Below are 22,712 nucleotides of genomic sequence, written 5' to 3'. Positions count from 1 at the left end.
AGTTAAAGGTCAGTAAAAGTGATCGTTTTCTGTCTCATGACGACATCGGCGACAGAGACCATTTTTCAATTGAGAATGAGGCCACGTACAAGACAGTGTCCCTGCAATTCAATTTAAAGTTCAGTAAAATAGTAACACTCAATTGATAAATGCCTTAAGGTTCCATCAGGATAAACTATTAGTTAAAGGTCAGGGATTCAGTCACACAGTTCTTTACATAGGTCATTAAAATCAAGCTTTTGGGAAAGATTTTTTCCCTGCATCAGTGAAACACTGATAGATCAACAAATTACTGAATTAAAGACATAAAATTACTGACATTTGGATACTTTAGATTTAAAATATAAACACTTTAGCTAGGCATCTAACATGGATGCTACTGAAATTTATGCTGATTGTTTTTCTTTTCTTCTAGTAATAAGTCTCTCATTCATCATCACACACCACCTACATTTTTTTAAACACAAGGTTATAGTCAAGCTGCATATAGTTGTTTTCTATATCTTTGTCTCCCATTTTTTTTTATTGGATTTTTTTCATATGTATACATTTGTTTATCTACCTAAATTAAGATTAAAATAATGGACAAAGAGCAATTCGAATAATGTGGTATGTTGTGTAAATGAGGGTGTAGTTTTCTACTTGCCCTCGGATATTGTTCCATTTTGCACATTATTTGTGCCAGTCTCATCAGACAGAGTGAGAGGTCAGAAAATGTATTTGTATTCATGTCATGATATGTTTGTAAAATTAGCTCTTCCATGAAAATAAAAATCACAAATACAATCTGTGAAATGCAAAACCAGCCAGGCATGAAATTCCTTTCTGAGACTCGTGAAGTGATGCAGCAATAAGTACTGCGGGGAATGAAATAAACCTGTGAACAGAGGCATCATCACTGATGGAATAGAAACTGAGAGATCTTAATCTAATGCCCGAGGCAATGCCCCAGACTGTGAACTGTGAAAGCCCAGAAGATTTAGCCAGACATGAGGATAATATTGTGTTATTTCCTGTATTCTGGGGTCAAGTAATCTGTGAGACAGTGGATTCTCTCATATCGTTAGATTGACCTTTGCTCAAATTCCACCTTAAGACCAAGACAGAGCCTCAGTGGTCTTGTTTTGGTCCCTGCTAGACATATTGCTGGATCTAAGTCAAAGCTCTACTTTGAGCACAAATGAATGACTTGTAAAATTTGATGTCAAGACAAATGAGGGTCATTCTGTCACCTGCATTAGAGACATTTGACTCCATTCGAAACCCCGGACACCAAGGACAAAGGGCCAGATTTCTCATCATGGGAACTATGCCAGTTTCAATTAGTCTGGCTGGCCTTAAAAGCTTTACCTTTATTCTGCCAATGTCACCAGGTTGAGGTAAAGCAGAGACAAGCTGTTTGACCCTTGCAGTTCAAAAACTGAGCTTCACTATGGATACAGCAAAGTGATGCACAGAAGCTTTTTAGTAGCTGCAATTTAAGTGCCATGACTCCTTGTCTTTGTCCAATTTGGACCTGTGCCTCAACAACATCTGTCTAATTTTATAGAAGGTGAGTAAATTAAAACTAAAAATTAAAGCAAGTGTATTCACACTATTAAATAGACTAAGAATCTGCAGACACTAATGTCTCTGTGAGGCTGTACTCAGACACAGAGGTGCTTTGAGCTAAATGAAAAATCAAGGGAATCAACAAAGTTAGAAGAACACCTCCACCAGACTTCATTGCAATCCATCAAATAGTTGTTGACGCATTTTCAAAATTTTGTGCCAGACATCTTGTAGATATTTCATTGGATAAGTGAAAAGTCTGACCTACAGAAAAAAACCACAGCAGTCATTAGGCTTCATCCTCTTGGGAGCATGAATGTCTGGAGGGAAAGTGGTGGACTCACCAACGAACTGATGAACTGATGACGCTAATGTGGCTAAAAATAAAATGTAAAATCTACAAAGTTAAAAAAAAAAAAAAAAAAAAAAAAAAAGCTTGTGTGTCTATAAACATATGAAATATCCACTCCCTCAGCGTTACAGGAAGTCAGGCAAAGTGTGTGGCACAAATTAAAGGCCTCATTAATCCACTTCTTACCTCTTACGCTGTCTCAAGTGGAAGCAGACTAATGGGCAGGCTTTGCAGGGACTTGGCTGGAGCACAGTGCAGGCTCAACAGGAAACTGAAGCCTCATGGGAATTTCACTATCACAGGGCTCTCGCTATGCTCCTCTCTTTCATTGCCAGACAATTTGGGTTGAGTTAATTCTGGGTCATCTCATTACGCTTCACACTAGAGGTGACAATGAAGTCAGGTGGCTTTATGTGGGTTGCTCTCGAGGAGCATGAACTGGATAGCTCATCAGTAATCTTCCTGGATCGGTTCGAGGTATGACCTAATTATCCCTGGCACAATGAACAATGTACAGAAATTCCAATTTCCTGTGGTAAGCACAATTTGACTAGATAACATTTAGTGCAATATGCAGATGATTCAGCAAAATTACATTTCTTAAATGCATGATTATCATTTTATTGCTACACAAGCAGAGTGGAGCTGAGTAGTGATGAGAACTAGAAGAAGTGGAGCTGTTTGCGGAGACTCGAGTAGAAAGACCACTGCCAACTACAGAGGGTTGTAATAGAATAAATCAAATATAATCAAAGAAAAACAAGGTTTGATGTTCAAGAGAGAGAGAGAGAGGTGTCCAGGAGAGAACAAAGCCCACTGAGCTGTACATTATATATGCTGCTGAGGTTGCATGGTGGCCCCGTCACTTACATTCTTGAAGCCGCGGTAAAGGATCTGTAGCTCCTTGCGAGAGAAACGTGTCTGGGCTTCAAGCTGCTCCAAGCCCTCAGGGCGATGGCGGACTGCAGATAGTTCAAGCTCATCTTCAACGCTGTCTGGAAAGGAGGAGGAAGAAGGTCAGATGTGAACAGATGCTAAGAGTCTTTGCTAATTAACATTTCTGGGGCTAGAATTTGAGACATCCCATTAGACCCCCAAATATCACCAAGAGAGCCAATAAACCTGGACATTTGCAACTTCTCTATCCAAAATGCCACATTTTGGCATGACATGGCCATAAAGTCTGGGTAACCTTCATGATAACAAAGAAAATCCATTCAAGTGAATCAATTTTGAAGCCCTTTCTCCTCATTATATCAGCTCCTTTTATTTCCAAATGCTACACAAAACCAAACAAAAACGTGAAAGGCCTCTTCTTCTACGCCAAATAAGACAGCAGTGGTAATTAGTGTTATTGAGACCCCAGAACAAAGTCCTTGTGGTAGAGAGCCTCTTCATGAAGGAGTGCAGCTGAACCCTGTGAAACTTTTTAATGGGGCTGTAATGATGGCAGATGCTGTCTAGGCCCTGTCACAGACTGCACTGTCCTCGCAGCACAGCGTTTGACTTGCCTTGTTGGCGCAGGCCTTCTCATATACCTGAAGTGTGACACAGTGTCTGAATGCCTCATTAGCTCCAAGGGTCTTATTGTGGCCCACAGCCAAAAGACTACATATTATAAAAGACCACATTTAACCTGCTGCTGTGGAGCTGATGCTTTGCAGTCGGCGGTGATGTTGGGCGATATGCCCTCCTCTTTTTGGGTTTCATTGTCGAGTTAGTCCAGAAGTGACATACTTACAGCTGTGCAAATAGTAGATTTGTGTTTATGTGTTTATTTTGCCTTGTTTAACTTCAGATATACAATGTGGGTGTTCCACACATGAATGTGATGAAAATATTCTGCAACATGCATATATAGTTTTTTAAGTTGTTATTTTAATGGAGGAAATAAAAACATTTTGACAAGATATGGAAGAAAATGAACAAAAGAAATACTCTAATCTTTGGGTATTATCACATAATTTCACACATTCAAAAAGCATCTATTTACTTCTACAACTACAAGAGCAAAATGTTCGATGTGAAATGTAAAGCAAGTAAAAAGGATTTCTAAAAATGAATGTTGTGGCTGAACTTCAGCTCGTGCAATCATGTGTGACTAAATCCTATACTGAGTGTGTGCCCCCTTACCAAGAAAAGCCACAGAAAGGAAAAGCATCTTAGATAACAACCAAAGAAAAATCATCAGAGAGAGAGAGACAGAGAGAGTGAGAGAGCCTTGGAAGAGCCACTTGCTTTGATTACTGGAGGATGGCTTTTTGGCTGTGGAGCATGGAAAGAGCCTCATGAGTCGAGCTCTCACCCCGCGCTTGTGGACAATCTGAGGGTAACCTGGGAAATACAGCATTAGCTCTTACCCACGCAACTGACAGCCTGAGTGCATTCTGGGAAAATTGGACATGCAAGAGGTGAGGGTGTATTAAAGTTCATATAGACAGAAGGATATCTCTCATAGCTGGTTCTTCAGGACAACAACACAGTACTTTGGTACTGTAACATTAAAGCTTCACCAGGCAGCTCCAAATGCAGCAAGAGATGACTTCTTCAAATTGGCTGACTTCAAAATCCCACAAATTATATAAGTTAACTTAAGCACATACACAACTGGACAGGAATGAACTTGAGTTAAAAGAACTGTGAGCCACTGATATTTGGCTAACAACTAGCGTTACTATAGAGTCTTACTAAAGCCACGCTAGCGGATCTGTGAAGCTGTACACAGGCACAGCAGTGCTTTTAGCTAAATGCTAACATTAGCCTACTAGAGTAATAAGCTCACAATGACAATAAAGATGTTTAGCAGATAATGTTTATGGTCACCATCTGAGTTGTTAGCATGCTGCCTAAATATGGAATCACTGCAAGTCATGAAAAGTAGAGCACTGGGTCACATGACTTATTAACGAGTGTCCTCGCACATTGTAGGTCATCAGTGTAAAAGACATATGATATGGTGCCTTTGACGTCATGTCAGGGTGTAATTCAATATCACATCTGGTGTCTGCTCTTTTCACACATAGCCAAACATGCTGGTTGACAAACGAGTGTTTTCCTCACTGTAACACTGTAACACAGGTGTAACAAAAGTGGTGTATCCAAGGTGTGAACTGATGACCACAATACACAAATAACTCTCTAATGTTACATGTAGCACAGCTCTTGAGTATGAAAGTCTATAAGTTATTAGTTCACAAGCTTGCTTAAAAGCACACAAGTCCATTTCCCCTCCCGCTCCCGGCTACTCTGAAAGATTTAGTGTGAGGTTTGATGGCAGCCGTGGGCGTTCAGATGAGCCCTTGAGTGCTGAAAACAATTTGTCAATCACACCAGCACTTAATTAATTTCAAGGCTGCAATGCGCAGGTAAAAATAATAGCAGAGCTAGAGCTCACGGCATGTTTGTAACTAGTAAACCTAACATCAAGATGGCCGATGGGAGTTATAAGAGGCCTCTATATACCAGGGCTAAAAAGGGACAAAGTGGTTACAATTACATCATGGAATAGAGACTGTGAAAAGGGCGTCATAAATCTGTAACCTAGTTTGGCAAAATCATGGAGGTCCGGCCAAAAATTGGGTGTGAGGAGAAGAATGGCTCTCTGTACAACTACTGTGCCAGAGAAGAAGGATGCCTGGAAAAGGTTGCTTGTGGTGTGAGAGTGGGTTAGTTCTACAAGGTGATCAGTAGGAAAATCCTGAGCCATGAGCAAAATCAATACAACTTAAAAACTTATCAACATCTACTTCTATTGATTCATATTGGCTATATGAATCAATATCAAATTAAAAATTTAAATTTAAATTCTTTACTTATATACAGCGGGATCCAAAAGTCTGTGACCACTTTTGGACCCTACTGTATTGTATTGTTTATTAAAGTGCACTGAGTGAGAAGTTTGAGTTCACAGAATCAGTCGGGCAAGTATCAAGGGTGCAAAAAGAAATAAATGGTGGGTACCATGGCAACAAATTATATCAAGTAAAATCAGTGATTATCTGTGTTATTCTTTGGTGTGTTTTATCATTTTGGTCAGAAGTGATGAATGTGAGAGACTGCTCAGTTTGAGGTAGAACGCAGCTTGACCACACTGAGCCTAAAGCATGATTTCAAAGTCTTGCCAAATATTTTTTTCAGCAACCTGGCAAAAGACCCCTGGCAGAGAAGTTTCAAAGTCAAAATCTGCTGTGGTCTCAGCCTTTTTCACCCTCACAGTGTTTAGAGTTAAATAATGTGTAGACAAAGAGCAGATGGTTAAAAGCTCTTGGCACAGAACTGGCAAAGTGTACACAATGACCAACATCATGGTGCACAACAAATTTGTGAGCTATAAAAGACACTGTTGACAGTCTCGCTGTCAGCTTTAGGCCAGTTCTCATCACCCTCTATAATGACACGATAACTTTGAGATTTAGAGGATGAAGGGACTCAGTGAAGCTCTCATCTGTTCTTGTTACCTGCCTGACACACACCTCCCTTCCTGAGTGGAGAAGAGACGTCTGAGTGCCCTCGCTGAGGTTGAACTAGACAGATGTTGCTTTTGTTTCCAAGATATATTAGCCCTGACAGCAAGCTGGCTGTATTTGGAGGCATTACTGTACTACACTGAGACATCCTTTCTAGCTCAAGGACAGGCTTCAGTGGATTCCTCAGCACTTGAACAGTGAGTTTGGGATGCAGTGCAAACCCTGTGACTGAAAGAGTGAAATCAGATGATCTGTACTATCACTAATAGAACTGAAAGCTGAACCAACATGCAGGCATTAAAAAAAAAGAAAAGAAAAAAAAAAGATCTCTAAAGTGGAATAAAACAGCATGAGTGACACAGTGCTTAATCAGGCAGGAAAAGAGCATGCAGTCATGGTTGTCTGATTAATGTTTGCCCTTTTAGTTTATTGACAAAATGGATCTGACGCTTGAGTATGTGTATGATAATGTAGAGAGCAGCTTGTGCTGTGCCCCTGCACCCTTACCCACAAAGATCAAAGTTCACCGTTTTGCTGGCGCCGCATCATTTGTTTCCAATTTATTAAAAAACATGAATGGGCGTTGTTGTCCTGAAGAATCAAGTATACAGTATGCAGCAAGAGGATTCTGTACCGTGTACACATTTTACATGTTACCGATTCAGTCAATACGTGCACACACATACATATTGTCATGCCATACTTTTGCCTTCCTCGAAAAAAAGAAAAAAAGAAAAGAAAAAGCTTCTTGAGTGACTGCTTCTATAATGGCAGATTGTAGCTGACGAAACAGCTCATCAGAAATGTAATTCTTTGCCACCTCTGAGTAACAAAGCTGCCTTTGCCTTTTTTGCCCTGCAGCAAATACAAGAGAATGAAACTGAAGGCCCTCTGAGGGTTGTAAACAAAGAAAAATGCCTCAGCAAAAATATAAAATATATATAAAATCTGATATTACCATGGGACCTGCTGTGACTAGCTTTGAAGACTATAACAATAAAATGGTCTACTACACACTAGACCATATACTACATAGTATCTTATTTATCAATGAGCTGACGGATTCACAAATATACTCAAACCCTGAAAAATGAATATGAGAATATTTCTCTCCAATATGGACTGATCAATCACAGTTCAACTGTGTCACACCCTCACCATCTGTGATTCAAGAGTCATTTATCTCAAAGGTAAAGTCAAGCTAGAGGGCAAAACCTCACTGGCCCTGAATCAATTGGATCCATGAACTGAAAAAGAGTGGCTAATAAATATTTGATAAATCTATATCATGTACAAACTAAAATGTCTTCAGTTAACCACGGAGGGCTGCATAAAATCTATAAATCTCGGGTCAATTCTTGTGCTGAAACACACAGTTTGATGAACGGTGCTGCTGAGCTTGCTGCTTCTTTGTTGTGTTGTGAGGGTGTATGTACAGAAAGTGCTACACAGAGGCAAATGATGGCCTGGGGGACCACATGGGATGGATGAATTTAATAGAGTAAGTGCAAAAGCGCTTGTTTTAAGAAATCAAATGAGAATTATTAAATAGATCTATGATCGGGAAAGTCTAGGTTTAAGCTATGTGAAATTGGCTGATATATTCTACTTCTTCACTATCTGTCTTTTACTCAGTTGTTACAAGCATTTATTCCCTAATATTAGAAAATAGCTACTGAAATAGTACCTACATGTGTGTGTATGATACTAGCACAATGAGTCTTTTCTCAAGAGCTACTGTTTGTGTGCATTTCTGTGTGTGTGTGTGTGTGTGTGTGTGTGTGTGTGTATAAGACAAGGTCTTAACTCACACAGTTTAGCTCCTCTCTGTCCCTTTAGCACCATGGCGCCAAGGAGGCGGGCTCACAAAAGTAGGCCATGAATCCAGTGGAGTGCAACTTGTCTTACAGTTTACATGATAGTGTTACGGGCAGCAGCACCCAGCGTGTGAGCCTATAGAGCTTCAATAATGGTTTTGAAGATCTCTGACCACACCTTTGGACACTGGCTCTGTGTTACAGTTAATGGCCGAATTAGTCTAATTGCAAGAGTCTCAGTGACTTCTCTAGGTTTCTCTTAATGCTTAGAAAAGAAAGACCTTTTTCCACACTGGTAACGTGAAAACCCCTTTAAATAATGAAAAAGCTAAAGCATAGTCTTTTGATTTTGAAAACACTACCCACACATTATTCTCCATTTTCCCGTGCCACAAGCGACACCAATACCCTCCGGGTAATTTACATGGGTAATTTGTTTCCCTATTAAAAGTACCAGGTTGAATAAACGATAATAATTTCTGGCAAAAATTTTCCACAGCACTGTTTGATTGCTCTTATGGTTGCATACCTAACCATTATGGAAACACTGTTATTACCAATTAGTGTGGCATAACTGCAGGTGTCAAATAAAAAAAGCTTCTCTTTGAGGCAGTAAATCACTGATGACCTGACAATAACGTGTCTCGTTTGACTTGGATTTGTAGCTGATAAGTAAAAACATTCCTAACTGTCAAATAAAACTGACATGAATCAGACTGACACAACTACAGTGTGGCTTTCCATCGATAAGCTCCCACGGCTGATGACACATTGTCCTGACAAACGTAACACCTGAAGCACACTCACAACTGATCTTATCACAACCTTGAGCTCACTCCTAATATAGGCTGTTCCAAGTCCTGGCAATACAACACAGAGCAATCAAACACTAATCTGAGGGTATCCAGTTCGTCACAAGGCTGCATGGTGTCCACAGTGCTGCCCATGTAAGGGCAAAATATGTAAACATCAGGTATAGATGACAAAAGCAGCATTAGTTAGAAATGATTGGTGAGTTACTTTCAGGCTTTAAGCTGATATTACTATTCATCATCTCAGGGAAATTCAAAATGGAATTTAAGTTCTTGGGTTCCAGTATGATTTACCATTGCTTTAGGCACATTATAATCAGTAGTCATTTTCTGAGACATTTCAAGTCCCATATATGAGCGATTTATCTTTCTGCATCTTCATGGGTCTCTTTGGTCGTGGTTCAAAGTGGCTCCTTGTTGAGGAATATTAATCACTGCAGAGAACTGGAACTCTGGCGTTGATGACTTTACTGAGTTAGTGATTCAGTAGGAAACTTGGTCAGTGACCTGCATCGAGACTCCAAGGCAACGCGTGACACCAACAAACAATCAAGAACATATTCCCTCAAGTTATGCACAAAACTCATGGTCTGACAATGTGTAGTGAGATGACATTGCAAGACAATGAAAAGCTAATGTTCGTATGGGGCATGTTTTGTGGAGCTGACACTTACAACTGCAGCTGCTCGAGCTAGAGCAGAAAAGATGGATAGAATGATAGAAAATCTCTTACTCCCTACCCACTATACCCACAGGCATTTGCTGCACAAATATATATATTAAAGCTTGTTTCAACAAAGATTTAAACATGTAATGCTTACACTTCTGCCTCTTTCTGACTTTTGATTTAACAGCAAATGCTATAGAGGGAATATTTTGACATGTTTACTGTCCTCACACTAGGTATCAAAGGCAGTTTTTTCCAGATGTTAATCTCTTAACACCTTAATCTGTCTCCTGCAGATCTCGAGACAGATGGTATCAAAGTCAGAATCAGGGAATTGCTGTCACAAGCAAAGATTTGCACCAAAATGCAACACGTTGCATTTCATTGCCAGATCGGAGTTAAACTGATGAAGATTGATAAACTGAAAAATAAACAAAAACTTCAAATGTTTTAAGCTCAACCTATTAATTCATCTTTTATAGCGCCTTTACCTGCAACACAACTACTGTATTTGTTCTCGCTCATGCAGAAGTAGTACTTCACCAAAATAAGAACTGAACATGCTGAGTCATTCATAATTAATATCTGTAAATTAACAAAAACAAAACAAAACAAAACAAACAAAAAAGAGCATTTTTTAATTGCCTGTTAATTACGTCAAAGATAATAATATTGCCAGATGCCGATGGGTCAATACCTCTTTTGGTTATGAATATAAACTCTCCCATATCTCTAAAGGTCAACTCAGTATTAGTAACAGTGTACACATAGAACATTTATAGAAGGTCATATTGTCATATGGTCAGTTACACAAGTGCAGAGCCAAAGCCTTTTGGCTAAATTAAATCTAAGCCAATCAGGAAAAGATCAAAAGAGGCAGGGGCAAGGAGGCCACTCTTAAACCCAATATTTATTGTGTCAGAAACAGTAGGTTCACTTTAACACCTCATTCCAGCGTCCCAAGTCCCAAGGCTGAATGTTGTTTTTGAGCAAAACAAGGACAAATGTGACAGACACGTGGCAGCTAGCAATTAACTGAAATTACAACCAGCAAGAAAGGGGATGAGGACACAGATGAGCAGTGTCTGGAAGCCTGCCCAGTAGTGGAGTTTATCCATGCTGGGGTCATCCCCCCCCCCCCGAAAAAAAGACCAGAAGGATATCAAACTGACCTACTGACCTGGAGTTACACCAACGTTACTGGCACAAGTCCCCCAGCAGAATCCCAAATTGGGGAAAGTGTTGTGTTGCTATTTTGATTCATTGCTTCAGTCAACAACACATGTGCTTGCAGAAAGTCCAGATTAGATGGAAATACTGCAGTGGACTGAAAAGGCGTTTAATACACAGCGAGGTTAAAAAGTGTGAGACCACTTTCCTATGGACTTGAATGGGAAAGTGGTCTCAGACTTTTGGACCCCACTGAATAGATAGGTGAAATCAGTTGCAGTTTAATATTTTCCAAGACTTAGGGAGATTGCTATATCCGTGTTTCACTGGAATGGGGAATTTTATATATAGAGAGTCTGCAACTCTGTCTAAAATACAGGGTGGTCTACACCATCCTCCAAAAACAGAAAACCCTATAGGAATATACCAACTGATATCAAATGGGTGAACTGTGAAAAAGTGAAGGGAAGTGCAACAGCAAATATAATCCCTGCATATCCAGATTCGCCTGTAGACAGGAGATAAAACATCTAGCTCCTTTGCAAAGGCTGACTTTGCCTTTCCTGAGGTGTAATAAATTCCCGTTTGTAGCACCAAATATTTCCTAATGCTCCGAAACAAATTATAGCCGACATCCAGAATACCAGAGCTGCCAACAGTGGACATTTGCTGATTACTATTCTCCTTCTGCAAGTGTTAGATCTGCAGATCCAAGTCAATAAAAGAAATGTAATTCAAATACAGTCCCCACTGTGTAATGAGAAAGGCTCATTTCATATCAGATAAATCACACGGACGATGAGGGAGGTGGATACAGATGTGCCATTTGTTCCCATTTGGTTGGCCCAAATACAAATAAACCCGAAGACTGGAGCCGGAGAGAGCGATATGTCATTCCTATTATTTAATAAAAGGGCCTCCAGTTCCTTATGGCAGGCAGAAAAATTGACTGAGGAACAGGAAGATAGGACGGCAGGGTCACTGCACGGCCTGTCTTGAAACCAAAGCCAACTGGTCACATTACTGAGACCACAAACACCGACTGTCTGTGCAACGGCCCTAAATAAAAACACAAATTTGCATTTTGGTGAGATACAGATTTACTTATCCTGGGACATGACACTAAGATTTCTGCTTTACTGCCAATGATGAAAGGCAGATCCAAATAAATCTGAGTCCAACAAGACTGGGACTAAAACTGTGTAAACAGCCGAATGGATTGAAGCCTTGATGATTCCCTTTAGGTTAGCCAAGGCTCCAGACTGCAACCATTTAGTTGTATTTTGCGACCATTTTTGGAGACAGTGCTACTAAATTTTATAACTAGGAGCAGCAGTGCAATTTGCAAACACGCCCTTGGTTTTTTGGCTGAGCTGACACGAGACTCTTGTCGTCATCAGCACCGTGGGATGGGGACAATTCTGCGTAGCATGTCATCTATCTGTGTGCTCTCACTCACGCTTGGTCCTTTGGTGACAATAAACTGAACCATTAATTAATTTTTGAGGAGAAAAGACCCTCTTCTGCCAGTATGAGGACAATTCAAATGAGGAATCAGCAGGTAATCTCGCGTTGAAAAAGTGTGCGGTGTGCAGAAGAAGTTCAGTGAAAAGATGAAGGATGGCACTTATCTGTCCTTCATGATTGAGGGTGATTGACAGTGACACCGATGCGTAACTCTAAGAAATGTTAGTATCTTCAAGTTCAAGAAGCTAATTTTTCACCCTCAACATGGACAGATAAAATGCTGTCCCTTGCTGTTCTGAGCTGAGTGTAAGTGACTGCACTGACTGAAGCGCTGGGGAATGGATGCCAAGGTTCTTTATGAAGGAGAGCATGCTCTCACACTGGTCATAATGACACACCATCAAAGGGCTGAGGCATTTATTGGAATCTGGGGGAAAGGGCAGTCTATGCTTTTAATTGCAATCATTTGTCACTTTTAAGTGTTTCAATAATAGTCTGTCTCTAAGAAAACTTTGCTCTGCATTGGAAAGAAAGGTTTTCTGCCCTTTCCTCTCCAGTCATTTTAAAGATTATATGGTGGAACAAGGGAGGAAGTTCTATCACACTTCGGCCTCAAAAATTCAGAGCTTTCATGGCAAAAAAAAAAAAAGAATAAAAATACTCAAGGGGGAGCAGGTTTTTATGACTCACTTCCCTGTGAGTCATCCGTATTCCAGTTGCTGACAGTAAACTCGCACTGATGTTACCAGAAAACTGCATTAATAGATTTATGGATTCTATTATGACAAGATATTCTCTGTTTGTATTTCACGTAAAGAGTCTGAATTCCAAAACAACCATCCACACTAAGATCTACTTTTCTCTACATGCTGTTGCAAAGAGGAAAGACAAACAGGATATCCAGACTGGGGCAATACGGCATCTCACTTCACCAGAATCACCACAAGTGAAACACAAGTGGCTCGGAGGGCAGCTTACCTTTTTACTTACTTAATTAATTACAAATGTAACAATGAGGCTTTCACTCGCTATTGTAATGAAAAGGTCACTGCGAGCCAGTTTTGTGACAATGATTTATGGTCTGCAACACCATCCAAGTAAAGTGATAATGTTTTTTTTCTTCGGAATTCTGTGTATCTTTTTGTGCATCCATTACTTGTTAAATGATCATCGTTTATTATTTAGAAAAGTTTAATTACTATTCCATGTGCTGGGACTTGTCAGTCTTCCTGGCTGATGATTTAAGATATTTCATCAGACTCAGTGCAAATTAAAACTCATCCCTGCGCAGCAAACGGTTCCAGTGTACTATCGAAGTCACTGGTAATGAGATTGGTTCACCATAGGTACAAGTCAGCACTTTCTATCCCAGTGTCCCAGTTCTCTTTAAATTAGTGCACCCAACTGAAGTTCACAGGCTATTTCCACCACTTTCCTTCCATCAGAAACGTTATCTTCAATCAGCTGAGAGGAATTAATGCACTCAGAGTTTGGGTAGAGTTAGAAACAAAGGAGTCAAAAAACAATCTGAACCAAAAAGACACTATGCAATAAATATTCAAGCAAAATTTTTCAGCCTTGGAAATGAGAGGGGACTGTAAAGCCTGGTACATTCATCCATCTGGAAAAAAAAGCACAGAATTTGCAATTAGCTATACTGTTGGCAAAGAGCTACTGCATTATGCATGAAAACCTATGTCCTTGGCTTAATTATGGAAAACATTGTTACTAGATTCATGTGGCAACATGATTATTCATTTTGCTGGCTAATTAAAGTCACGAACATGCCGAATAAGCATACTTGGAGTAAGGCCTTGATTGAAAATAAGTATCACACGTGCAGCTTCAAAGCTCTGGAGATTGCTGAAGGTTTATGAAAGACTTGTTTTTTTTTAGCTTTAACTATGGATTATCTTATTTTAATAAGACTAACAATTTGCACACTGCTGTGTGAGATTTGAATTAATGAATATCACAAAATTCAATAAGCATTTAATAACATCTGAGAATATCACAAGTTGGTGGTTTAGAGACACTGTACATTATGCTGCATCCCTGCACTGCTATAGTACAGAGGTCATAATTAAATATATCTTTAAGAATACAGCCTGCCTCCAGCTCCCTTTTCCATCGGGAGCCTTTAAGCACTGTAATCATCCATATCAGATCCTTGGCACAAGCATCTATCATCCTCCTCCTATCAGAATTTATTATCTGTGATGTTTTCATCAAATTGATTGCTTGAGTGATACTTGTCCTTGCTTTCCTGGCTCAAAAAGACAGGACGAGTCCTCTTACTTTCAATAAGCTCCTCTGCTTTCTTTTTTTCTTAGAAGACACCAGAGGGACCAATAAGTTAGGACGCTCGGGCAAAGGTTAAGTCAATCATGTCACCGCTCTAAATAGGCATTCTGGAAAATAGCCAAAGGGTAATTGGGCCAGTTGATTGTTGTCCTTTAAACGGCTTGGTAAGTGGATGAACAATAACAGCTTGCAGGGGAGCTTCCTGCAAAATATCTCAAACTTCACTACCTGTGACAGAGTCCGTGTTTCCATATTTTAATCTTTTAAATCCTGCTGCTTGCTTGAGTAACAAGGAGATTTATTTCCATGATGGACGCTGCCTATTAAATCAACTGGACAGGATCCTAAATGGCATCATCTGAAATAATGAAAAAGATGCTAAACACTTCTACTGACTCAACTTTGGTGATTGATGTGTCACTCAACAAAGAAAACAATCCCATAAAGATGCAGCACAGTTTATACCACGCCCATAAAACAAATATACACACTTCTGCACTTAACAAAATGAGGAACATACTTCAGTATTTTACAGTTTTTCAAATTGCTCACTGGTGGCCAGCCTACTTCAAACATCAAAATGACCTGCATAGACAATGAAGACACACTGTAAAGGCTCTGACTAAACCAGTCAGCTTTGGACACAGTCATTCTCATACTGTAGGTCAGCTTTGTACCCACTTGATGTGATTATCGATGACAGGCACGTCAGAACTGTTAGATCACAACTAAATGCCACACAACAGCAGAAAGGTCACTTATAATTTTGTGTCAGAAATATTCAACAGGCTTTTTTTTTTACGGTCAAAAGTCTCAGTCTACACACTGAAAGTTTTACCAACTGTTTCAGACCTCACACCATTTTTTTCCCTACGTTCCGCCAGTGGCCATTCAAGTGCTGGATGACATTGAACCTCAGACATTTCCTGCATCTGATGCTCCTGAACAGCAGGGTGATACTCGAAAGGGTTGACCCTTAACACCAAACTACAGTGCGTTACCCAGAGTGTTTTGGCTTTAGCCTTGATTAGACAAGACTAAGAATATACAGCTATCCCAGCTGTGAGGCTACATTTAGGATACATGTGTGCTACATGCTAAAATGAGTATGCGGTTAATGTCAACCATGTTCACCATTTCAGCATGTTCACCGGGTGAAAAGTCAAGTCCTTAAGATTTTTATGCTGATGTAGACTCAACGTTACGTTTACCCTTATTATGTATAAAATTTGGTTTAACTGTAGTTTTCTCGGGATCTGCTTCATTTGTGGTTCAACTAGGGGTGGGCGATATGACGATATTAGATTGTGAAGGATTACAACGTGAAGACGATCTTTCAAACTGCAGAGATCGTGGGATCGTCTAGGGCACATTCTATAAATTGCAGTTCTATGCTGATGCACTGACGCACCAGACGTATTTTCCGCAACTGATCAATAAGCTATTTAGTGTTTTGATAAATAAATCCTGTTTAAATGACTGTCAGTAATGTCTTTGGTTGATATTTTACTTTCTGTTACTACTTTCGCAAGAGTACACTTTATTAGAATGTTGTTGTTGTTTACCTTAAACTTTACGTTGTTTGCACATGCAGGCGAAACTGCGACTATTTGAAATAAAATCTGTTAAGAAAGGTTCTTTGGTCTAAATTGTCTGTTTTTCTTTTTCCAATTTAAGATCGTGATAAAATCGAAATCGTGATTTTATTTTTAAAAAATCGTGATATGATATTTTTGCCATATCGCCCACCCCTAGGTTCCACTCAGGCCTCCATGCACCGTCTAGCTGGCCCACCACATCCGGGACCCTCCGGTAAGTGAAAACAGACAATCGGCAGGGAAACCTGTGCAGGTCAGCGCTGACACTAAAGCTCTCCGCTGCCAGGCCATAAATCCCCATCAAGGACACAGAGAACACAAGAACATTGTAAGATGAATATCAGCACTAAGACACTCTCTGTGCTCCCACCCAATAATAACTAATGGCGGGTCCAAATTGACACAGCATTCCATCCTGGTTGGGGTAATGGTGGACTTGTGAATGCATGTGTATGTGTGTGTATGTATGTGTCTGTGTGTGTGTGTGTGTGTGTGTGTGTGTGTGTGGTGTGTGTGTGTGTGTGTGTGACTGAGGGGCTATTGGGTTGGTGCTGTGTACGGCTGAACCAGAGAATTATTTATCATTGTGTGACAGATGATTAGTCTGTACCCTGTGAGGCTTTGCTCAGCACTTTGCGCTAATGACTGCATGTGCAAGTAGAAATGTACATATATGTGGAAAGGATCAGTGTGTGACTGTAAGAGAAACAAAGGTGAAATTTGTTCCTTGTTACGTTGCAGTAGAATTCCAAATTTACAGCAAAAGTAATCAAATGTCTAATGGGGAGGGGGCTCATTTCCTGGCCAAGATGAGCCCACACGCAGTGATATTCTAATACTATCCTTGGCTATGCAGGAATACATGCAGACATCAGTTCAACTACATTTATAATCAAATTGAAAGTGGCTGCTTTTACTCTGCTTGCCAGGCGTTGCTCATATTCACAGTACAATGCCCTGGTGATTGTGCACGGTCTATTGCAATGATGCAATGATCTTGTTATATTTCTCCAACAAGGAAGCGTGCCAGTGTCGGCGACAGGCTGCTAACAAACTATTTTTCCAGGTTTGAAGTCCTTACAATCTTTGCAGTAGAAGTGATCAGATTGTACAGTTCTTGTCCCAGTGGAGCTGGCTCAGGTGGTCGGCAGTAGAAGGATGAGATCGTACTGGGCAGCTCCCAGCTGTGAACATGTCTGACTGTATGAATGTGAAGCAGAGCGTGCACGCTCAGTGAAACACTTTCCCTGGAGGATTTAGTAAAAAGGTAAAAAACAAACATTTTTAGTTATTGCAGGAGGTGACAGCTGCAAAAAGGGATTTGTGTTACAAAAATGTAAACAAAGGTAACTCTATATGACTGTTGGGTTTATATAAAAATGGAGCAGTGGTTCAGTGGTTTTCACTATCACATTAAAAGGTAGCAGGTCCTGGATTCTACAGTATTATTAGCTGTGGCCCTTTTATATGGAGCTGAAACAATTAGTTTGTATGATTAACTGATTAGTCAATTGACAGAGAATTCATCTTTGAAGAATTAAGATTTTTTCTGGCCTTTTATCACTATAAAAGGAATAATTTGGGGTTTTAAGTTGTTGGCCCCTTGAAGATTTGAATATTTTAAAAAGATAAATTAATTAATCAGGAAAATAATCAACAGATTATTAGTCGGATGCAGCTCCAGAGAAGTTAAAGCTGAAACAATCCATTTGATCATTTCAGACATTTTTCAAAAAAGAAAAAAAAAACTGCCAAAGATTTCTTCTTAAATATGAAAATTTTTAAGAATCTCCATGGCTTGCCATGCCCCTCATCTTTTCATGAACATGACTACAAACACATGCACCACATCAATACCTGTATTGACTGCTTGTCAGGTACCACAAGCTCAGATGGCTGATATTCTCAGTAATTATCCTCAGACACCTGTGTGGAATACAGATAACATTAACGGGCAAACACCCCGGCTTTGACATCTGTATCATCTCACCGTGGAACATAATCAATATTATGTCGGCTACTTTTGGAAACGAAGTGTGAGGAGAAGGCGAGTTTCAACTCGCTGCGGTTTAGTGAAGCATGTAAACTGTTACGCTGAGCTTGAGGTTCACAGTTCCCCCCGCATGAAAACACTGCTCCCATGTGCCTTTGAAATTACACAGCCACAGCCAATACACAGACGCTAACACCTCCACGCTCCATCTAAACACTTCTCTCAGGTCAGGTCAGCCTTTTCCAGCTACTTGCTATTTAATATGATCATTTTTTTTCTTTTTTCTGTTTACCAATTGTCTCTATACATACAGCGTTAGAAACGTCTGACTGATTATCTTAATTAGAAGATAAGGCGTGTTTACTAAACAGCAGTCTGATGAATGGGCTGGTTTTCAGCTCAAACTGCTTACTATGCTGCCCTACGTTATTTAATGAGACAACTGCAGTAGATCCAAAATAAACAGTTTATTTAGGTCTGACACATCCTGTGCCCATACTTAGTAGAGTATGATTGGTTTCCCTTGAGTGCACAATGAGATGCATAAATATGAAGAAGTGGTAGTTTGGTTGAATTTTGAGCTACTAAAAATGCCTGTAAAACACATTCACAAACTACATGCACAAAAAAAAGAGGGACCTCTCCCCTCCAACATCCCCCATAAACCATGACAAAAATGAACTCAAAGGCTCAAAAATGACAGAAGCAGTCTCTCATCTCCCAGTTCCTAACTCTGGAAATTCAATCAGAACTTGCCTCTCAAGCTTTTCAATCTTTCTGAACTGACACATTTTTCCTATTCAAACCCATCCTGCCTCCAGTCACATCCCAAGCTTCCCTGCTTTGGTATGGTGACCTTAATTAACTTGTCAAGTTTTCAAATTGCTGTTTGAGAAACCTCAGGTCGGTTTCAAAGGAGTTCTAGCAACCATAGAGAAACCGAGTCAAGGGAACAGTAGCTGTAAATTGAAGGGAAATGACTGATTGAAAATGCATTATCAAGTTTCACAACACACTGCAGATCTGTTAACAAGCAATTTTCATTTCAGATGTGATTTCTCTCTTTCTACGTCCTCTTTCTCCTCATTTCTATCATTCTCTCCCTCAATTTTCCCATTTCTCCCACGGTGTCTTACCCTCTGAGAAGCTGATGAGCCCCAGAAGGTGCAGCAGCTTGATCGAAGCAAACACCAGCACAACGATGCCCACCGTCTGCAGCCCCTCTGTCTCCCAGATTGCATTCAGCATTGCTCCACCCTCAGCCCACTCCGTGCCACCATACCCAGATCCGAACCCGGAGCCCGAGCCGGCCTCCTCTCCCTCGGGACCTCCGCCAGGACCAGCGCTGCCACCCGGCCCCGCACTCCAGTTCCCTTGCACCCACTCCAGCGCTACGTCGGCCCACACGCACGGGCCGGGCGCCTCCCGGCACCTGCCTACTGCCCGCTCGCTCCCTAAATCCAGTCTGGGTAAGGGTTAAAATGTGACCAGGTTAAGAATCAGAAAAGCGAGAGCTGGTCTCGGGTTCGTGAGGATCCTGATGTCATTAAGGGTCTCTCTGATCTCGAGGGGTCAATGAGAATTTAGAAAAACAGTCCAGGCATGCTGATCTCAACACCTCCTTCGTTTTCTTTTCTCTCTCTTTGCAAATGAGGAGACATGTGAAAGCAGTGGAAAAGCAAGGAAAGCAAACTCTGCTCTCGTCTGATAGTTTGTAGCTCTTTCAGCCACACTGACTGCCTCACTGCAAAGGAAAGGGAGGGAAGATGAGAGGGAGTGGATATGAGTGAGGGAGTGGGGAGGGTGTGTGTCTATGTGTGTGTGTGTTGGGGGTTGAGACAGAGGCGGAGGGGAGGTGTGGTGTGGTGCAAGAAGATGCACAGCCACAGTAACACACATTCCGAAATGCATATACACTGAAATACAGGACAAAAAGTGTCACTGAATGTTAACAGCATGTCATTTGTACTTTTGAGTCATCGTGTGAATGTTTTTGTTTTCGACAATGTGTATGCTCATACGATTAAATCATGAAAATGACACTATTTTCAGGCTACAGGAAAAACAGAAGTTGAAGATGAGGGAACAAAAGGAGAGAAAAGTAATTCCACCAGGAAAAAGAAGGACGGTTCGGAAAAACAATACCTTTCCTTTCTTATAAGACGCTGGAATCTACTTTAATCGCAAGGACAAAAAAAAGAAAAATCTCTCATACTTCAAACTACTTTTGAAAAGAGGCTTTTGGAAACCTTTTTTGGAAAATAATAAAACAAAAAAATAATAATGATGTGACTGTGGCTAATTCTGCCTTCTCCTGGCTTCTTAAGGCTTTATACAGGAGGGTTTGACGGGTTAGAGGGAAAGAGGTGTGGAGTCAATATGTCTCAGTCATCTTTATACACACCGATGTAAGGGCATGAAAAGTGAAGAGAAAAATAGTATTGATCTTACTGCTTCATTACATGTAACCACTTCTTTTCAAAGGGAGTTAAAAAGCCTTTGAGATGTAGTGGAGTGATGAAGAGAACTAACAAAGTGTGTGCGTGTGTGTGCGTGTGAGGTTGCTTCATGTAGTCAGTGTTTATAGCAAATGAGTGAAGACACCACCATCTACTGGCCCTGTGCAGACCGTCTAAATCATTATCATCCACCATGAAATTAACTATTTATTTACACATCTATAGAAGAAAAAAGCATCTGAAATAACAGAATTTCATTGAGAAATTATCATTTTATACATACATTAGTGTGCTCAACATTACACATGATCAACCTCACTAGATACAAGCTCAAAACATACCAAAAACTATAGAAATTTTGAAATTTCTTTCATTCATTTGCAACTCTAAACAGTTTCCAGTATTCAAATGTATTATTTGAACATGAACTATCCTCTGCTGTTTTTTCTGCTTTTCTTCCATCTAAAGTGGGGTCCAAAAGTCTCAGACCACTTTCCCATTCACTTGAATATTAAGTGAGAAGCACTCACACAAATTAATTTACATTCAGTCCATCTGCCGCTGCTCTTTCCCCAAAATGAAAAATGAGAGACACAATTCTGCTTAAAAAAAAAAATCTTTGTGAATAATTCAGCATGATGCCATTTGAAAAAGAAAATAATATTCAGCAGACACATCCTACTTAATCTGACTTGCTCCTGGACATATGAAGACTCATTGGTATGTGAGTCTCATCCATAGAAAGTCAGAAATACCAACTGACAACACCATAGTGAGGAACAGTGAGAAATATGATGGGGACTCATCTCTGGGATCATTTTGTATTGTGTACGATAACAAAGGACAGTCTGTGCTTGTACAATAAATTCAAGTGTGTGCGTTGTTCATGAAATGGAATTAAATAAAAGCCACCAGTATAAATGGACCTCTGCTGTTATTGATACACATCGGCCCACAGATTCATTTAGTCCAAGGAATGTCAGCCAAGAAAACATCATTCCAAGATTTAGTATAAATTCCCAAAACTGTTGCAGTCGAGGGGAAACATTAAAGCTGCAATCATAAATATTTTTACATTAACAATAGATCAAATGAATGAATGAATGAATGTCATTCTCACTGCTCTCATAAGCCTTGTTTTCCAGCTGCAGCGGGCAGGCAGCTGTTTTCAGTGGAAAAAGCTCTAAAAACCCTCTTCATGCTACTTGCCCAGCTCCAACTGACAAAAGGACAAAGTTATCTACTAGCTTGTGAACATGATGGGGGCATTTAGCAGGACTTGAATGAACTTAATGAATGCTAATGTTCATCCGGTGTTGTTTATTTGATTATTTAAACATCTGCTGAATGTGTAAATAAGCAACTGTTTGCTAGCATGTTCACCATATCAATCAATATATCAGTGCTTTAGTTCACAGCTTTGTTCCTGCTGCCCCTAAAGCGGCCTAATAATCTATTTTTGCTGGCTTAACCCCTTGCAAAAGCTACTAGAGAACAAATAATCACTAACATTAGATTTGGTGAGGATCTCTTTAAGTCTGCACTCTGTGTAGTACATCTCAAAAAGCGGCAACAGTGCCAGAATGCTAAATAGAATAAGCCCTTTTTCCAGTGTTATTGTAGCACAATAGTAAGGCGATCAAAGTCAATAACAAACTCCCGTGTGGGAGAGTTTCTGGTTTGGATCAAAGCATTACCCAGCTGTCACGTACAGTGTAGTGTATTGAATGTCAGCTGGCCCAACTGTTGGATGCTTCAGTGCGTCCTGGGCTACAACATCCAGCTCACAGCATCACTGCCAACATGTGGGCACTGGCACTACATCAGTGAAGCCACAGCCACATCACAAAGCCATTCAAGCCACATGTACGGTGGCCAGCAGAGGCTTCACTTTCCCGGGCGCAGCCAGTGTTTCCCCAAAGCCACGGGGATGCATTGCCTCAGGCCTTACTCTGCAACGGCTTGGCTTTCCAAACAGTCCCTTGAAGACTGATGCTTAATAAAACATGTAGGAATTATTGACATATCATAACCTTCCTCCGGCCTAGTGATACCA

At 40.3% G+C, this 22,712-nt stretch overlaps 1 protein-coding gene across 6 annotated transcripts in view; it reads right to left on the bottom strand.

Annotated features, from left to right (window-relative positions):
* Nucleotides 1-22,712, bottom strand: part of kcnip4a (potassium voltage-gated channel interacting protein 4a) — a 129,361-nt gene that overhangs the window by 7,565 nt on the left and 99,084 nt on the right. For 4 of the 6 annotated variants that reach the window (XM_056369389.1, XM_056369386.1, XM_056369388.1 and 1 more), the window contains one exon: nucleotides 2,774-2,898. In XM_056369389.1, coding sequence (XP_056225364.1) covers nucleotides 2,774-2,898 — 125 coding nt within the window. Of the gene's footprint in view, nucleotides 1-2,773; nucleotides 2,899-4,137; nucleotides 4,238-19,333; nucleotides 19,928-22,712 lie in introns of those variants that run through there. The other 2 variants (XM_056369385.1, XM_056369387.1) reach the window with 2 other exon arrangements.

The sequence above is a fragment of the Seriola aureovittata genome, chromosome 23 (assembly GCF_021018895.1).
Source record: "Seriola aureovittata isolate HTS-2021-v1 ecotype China chromosome 23, ASM2101889v1, whole genome shotgun sequence".
NCBI lineage: Eukaryota > Metazoa > Chordata > Actinopteri > Carangiformes > Carangidae > Seriola > Seriola aureovittata.
Note: the sequence above shows the minus strand (reverse complement) of the source record. Positions and strands in the feature narration are given on the sequence as shown.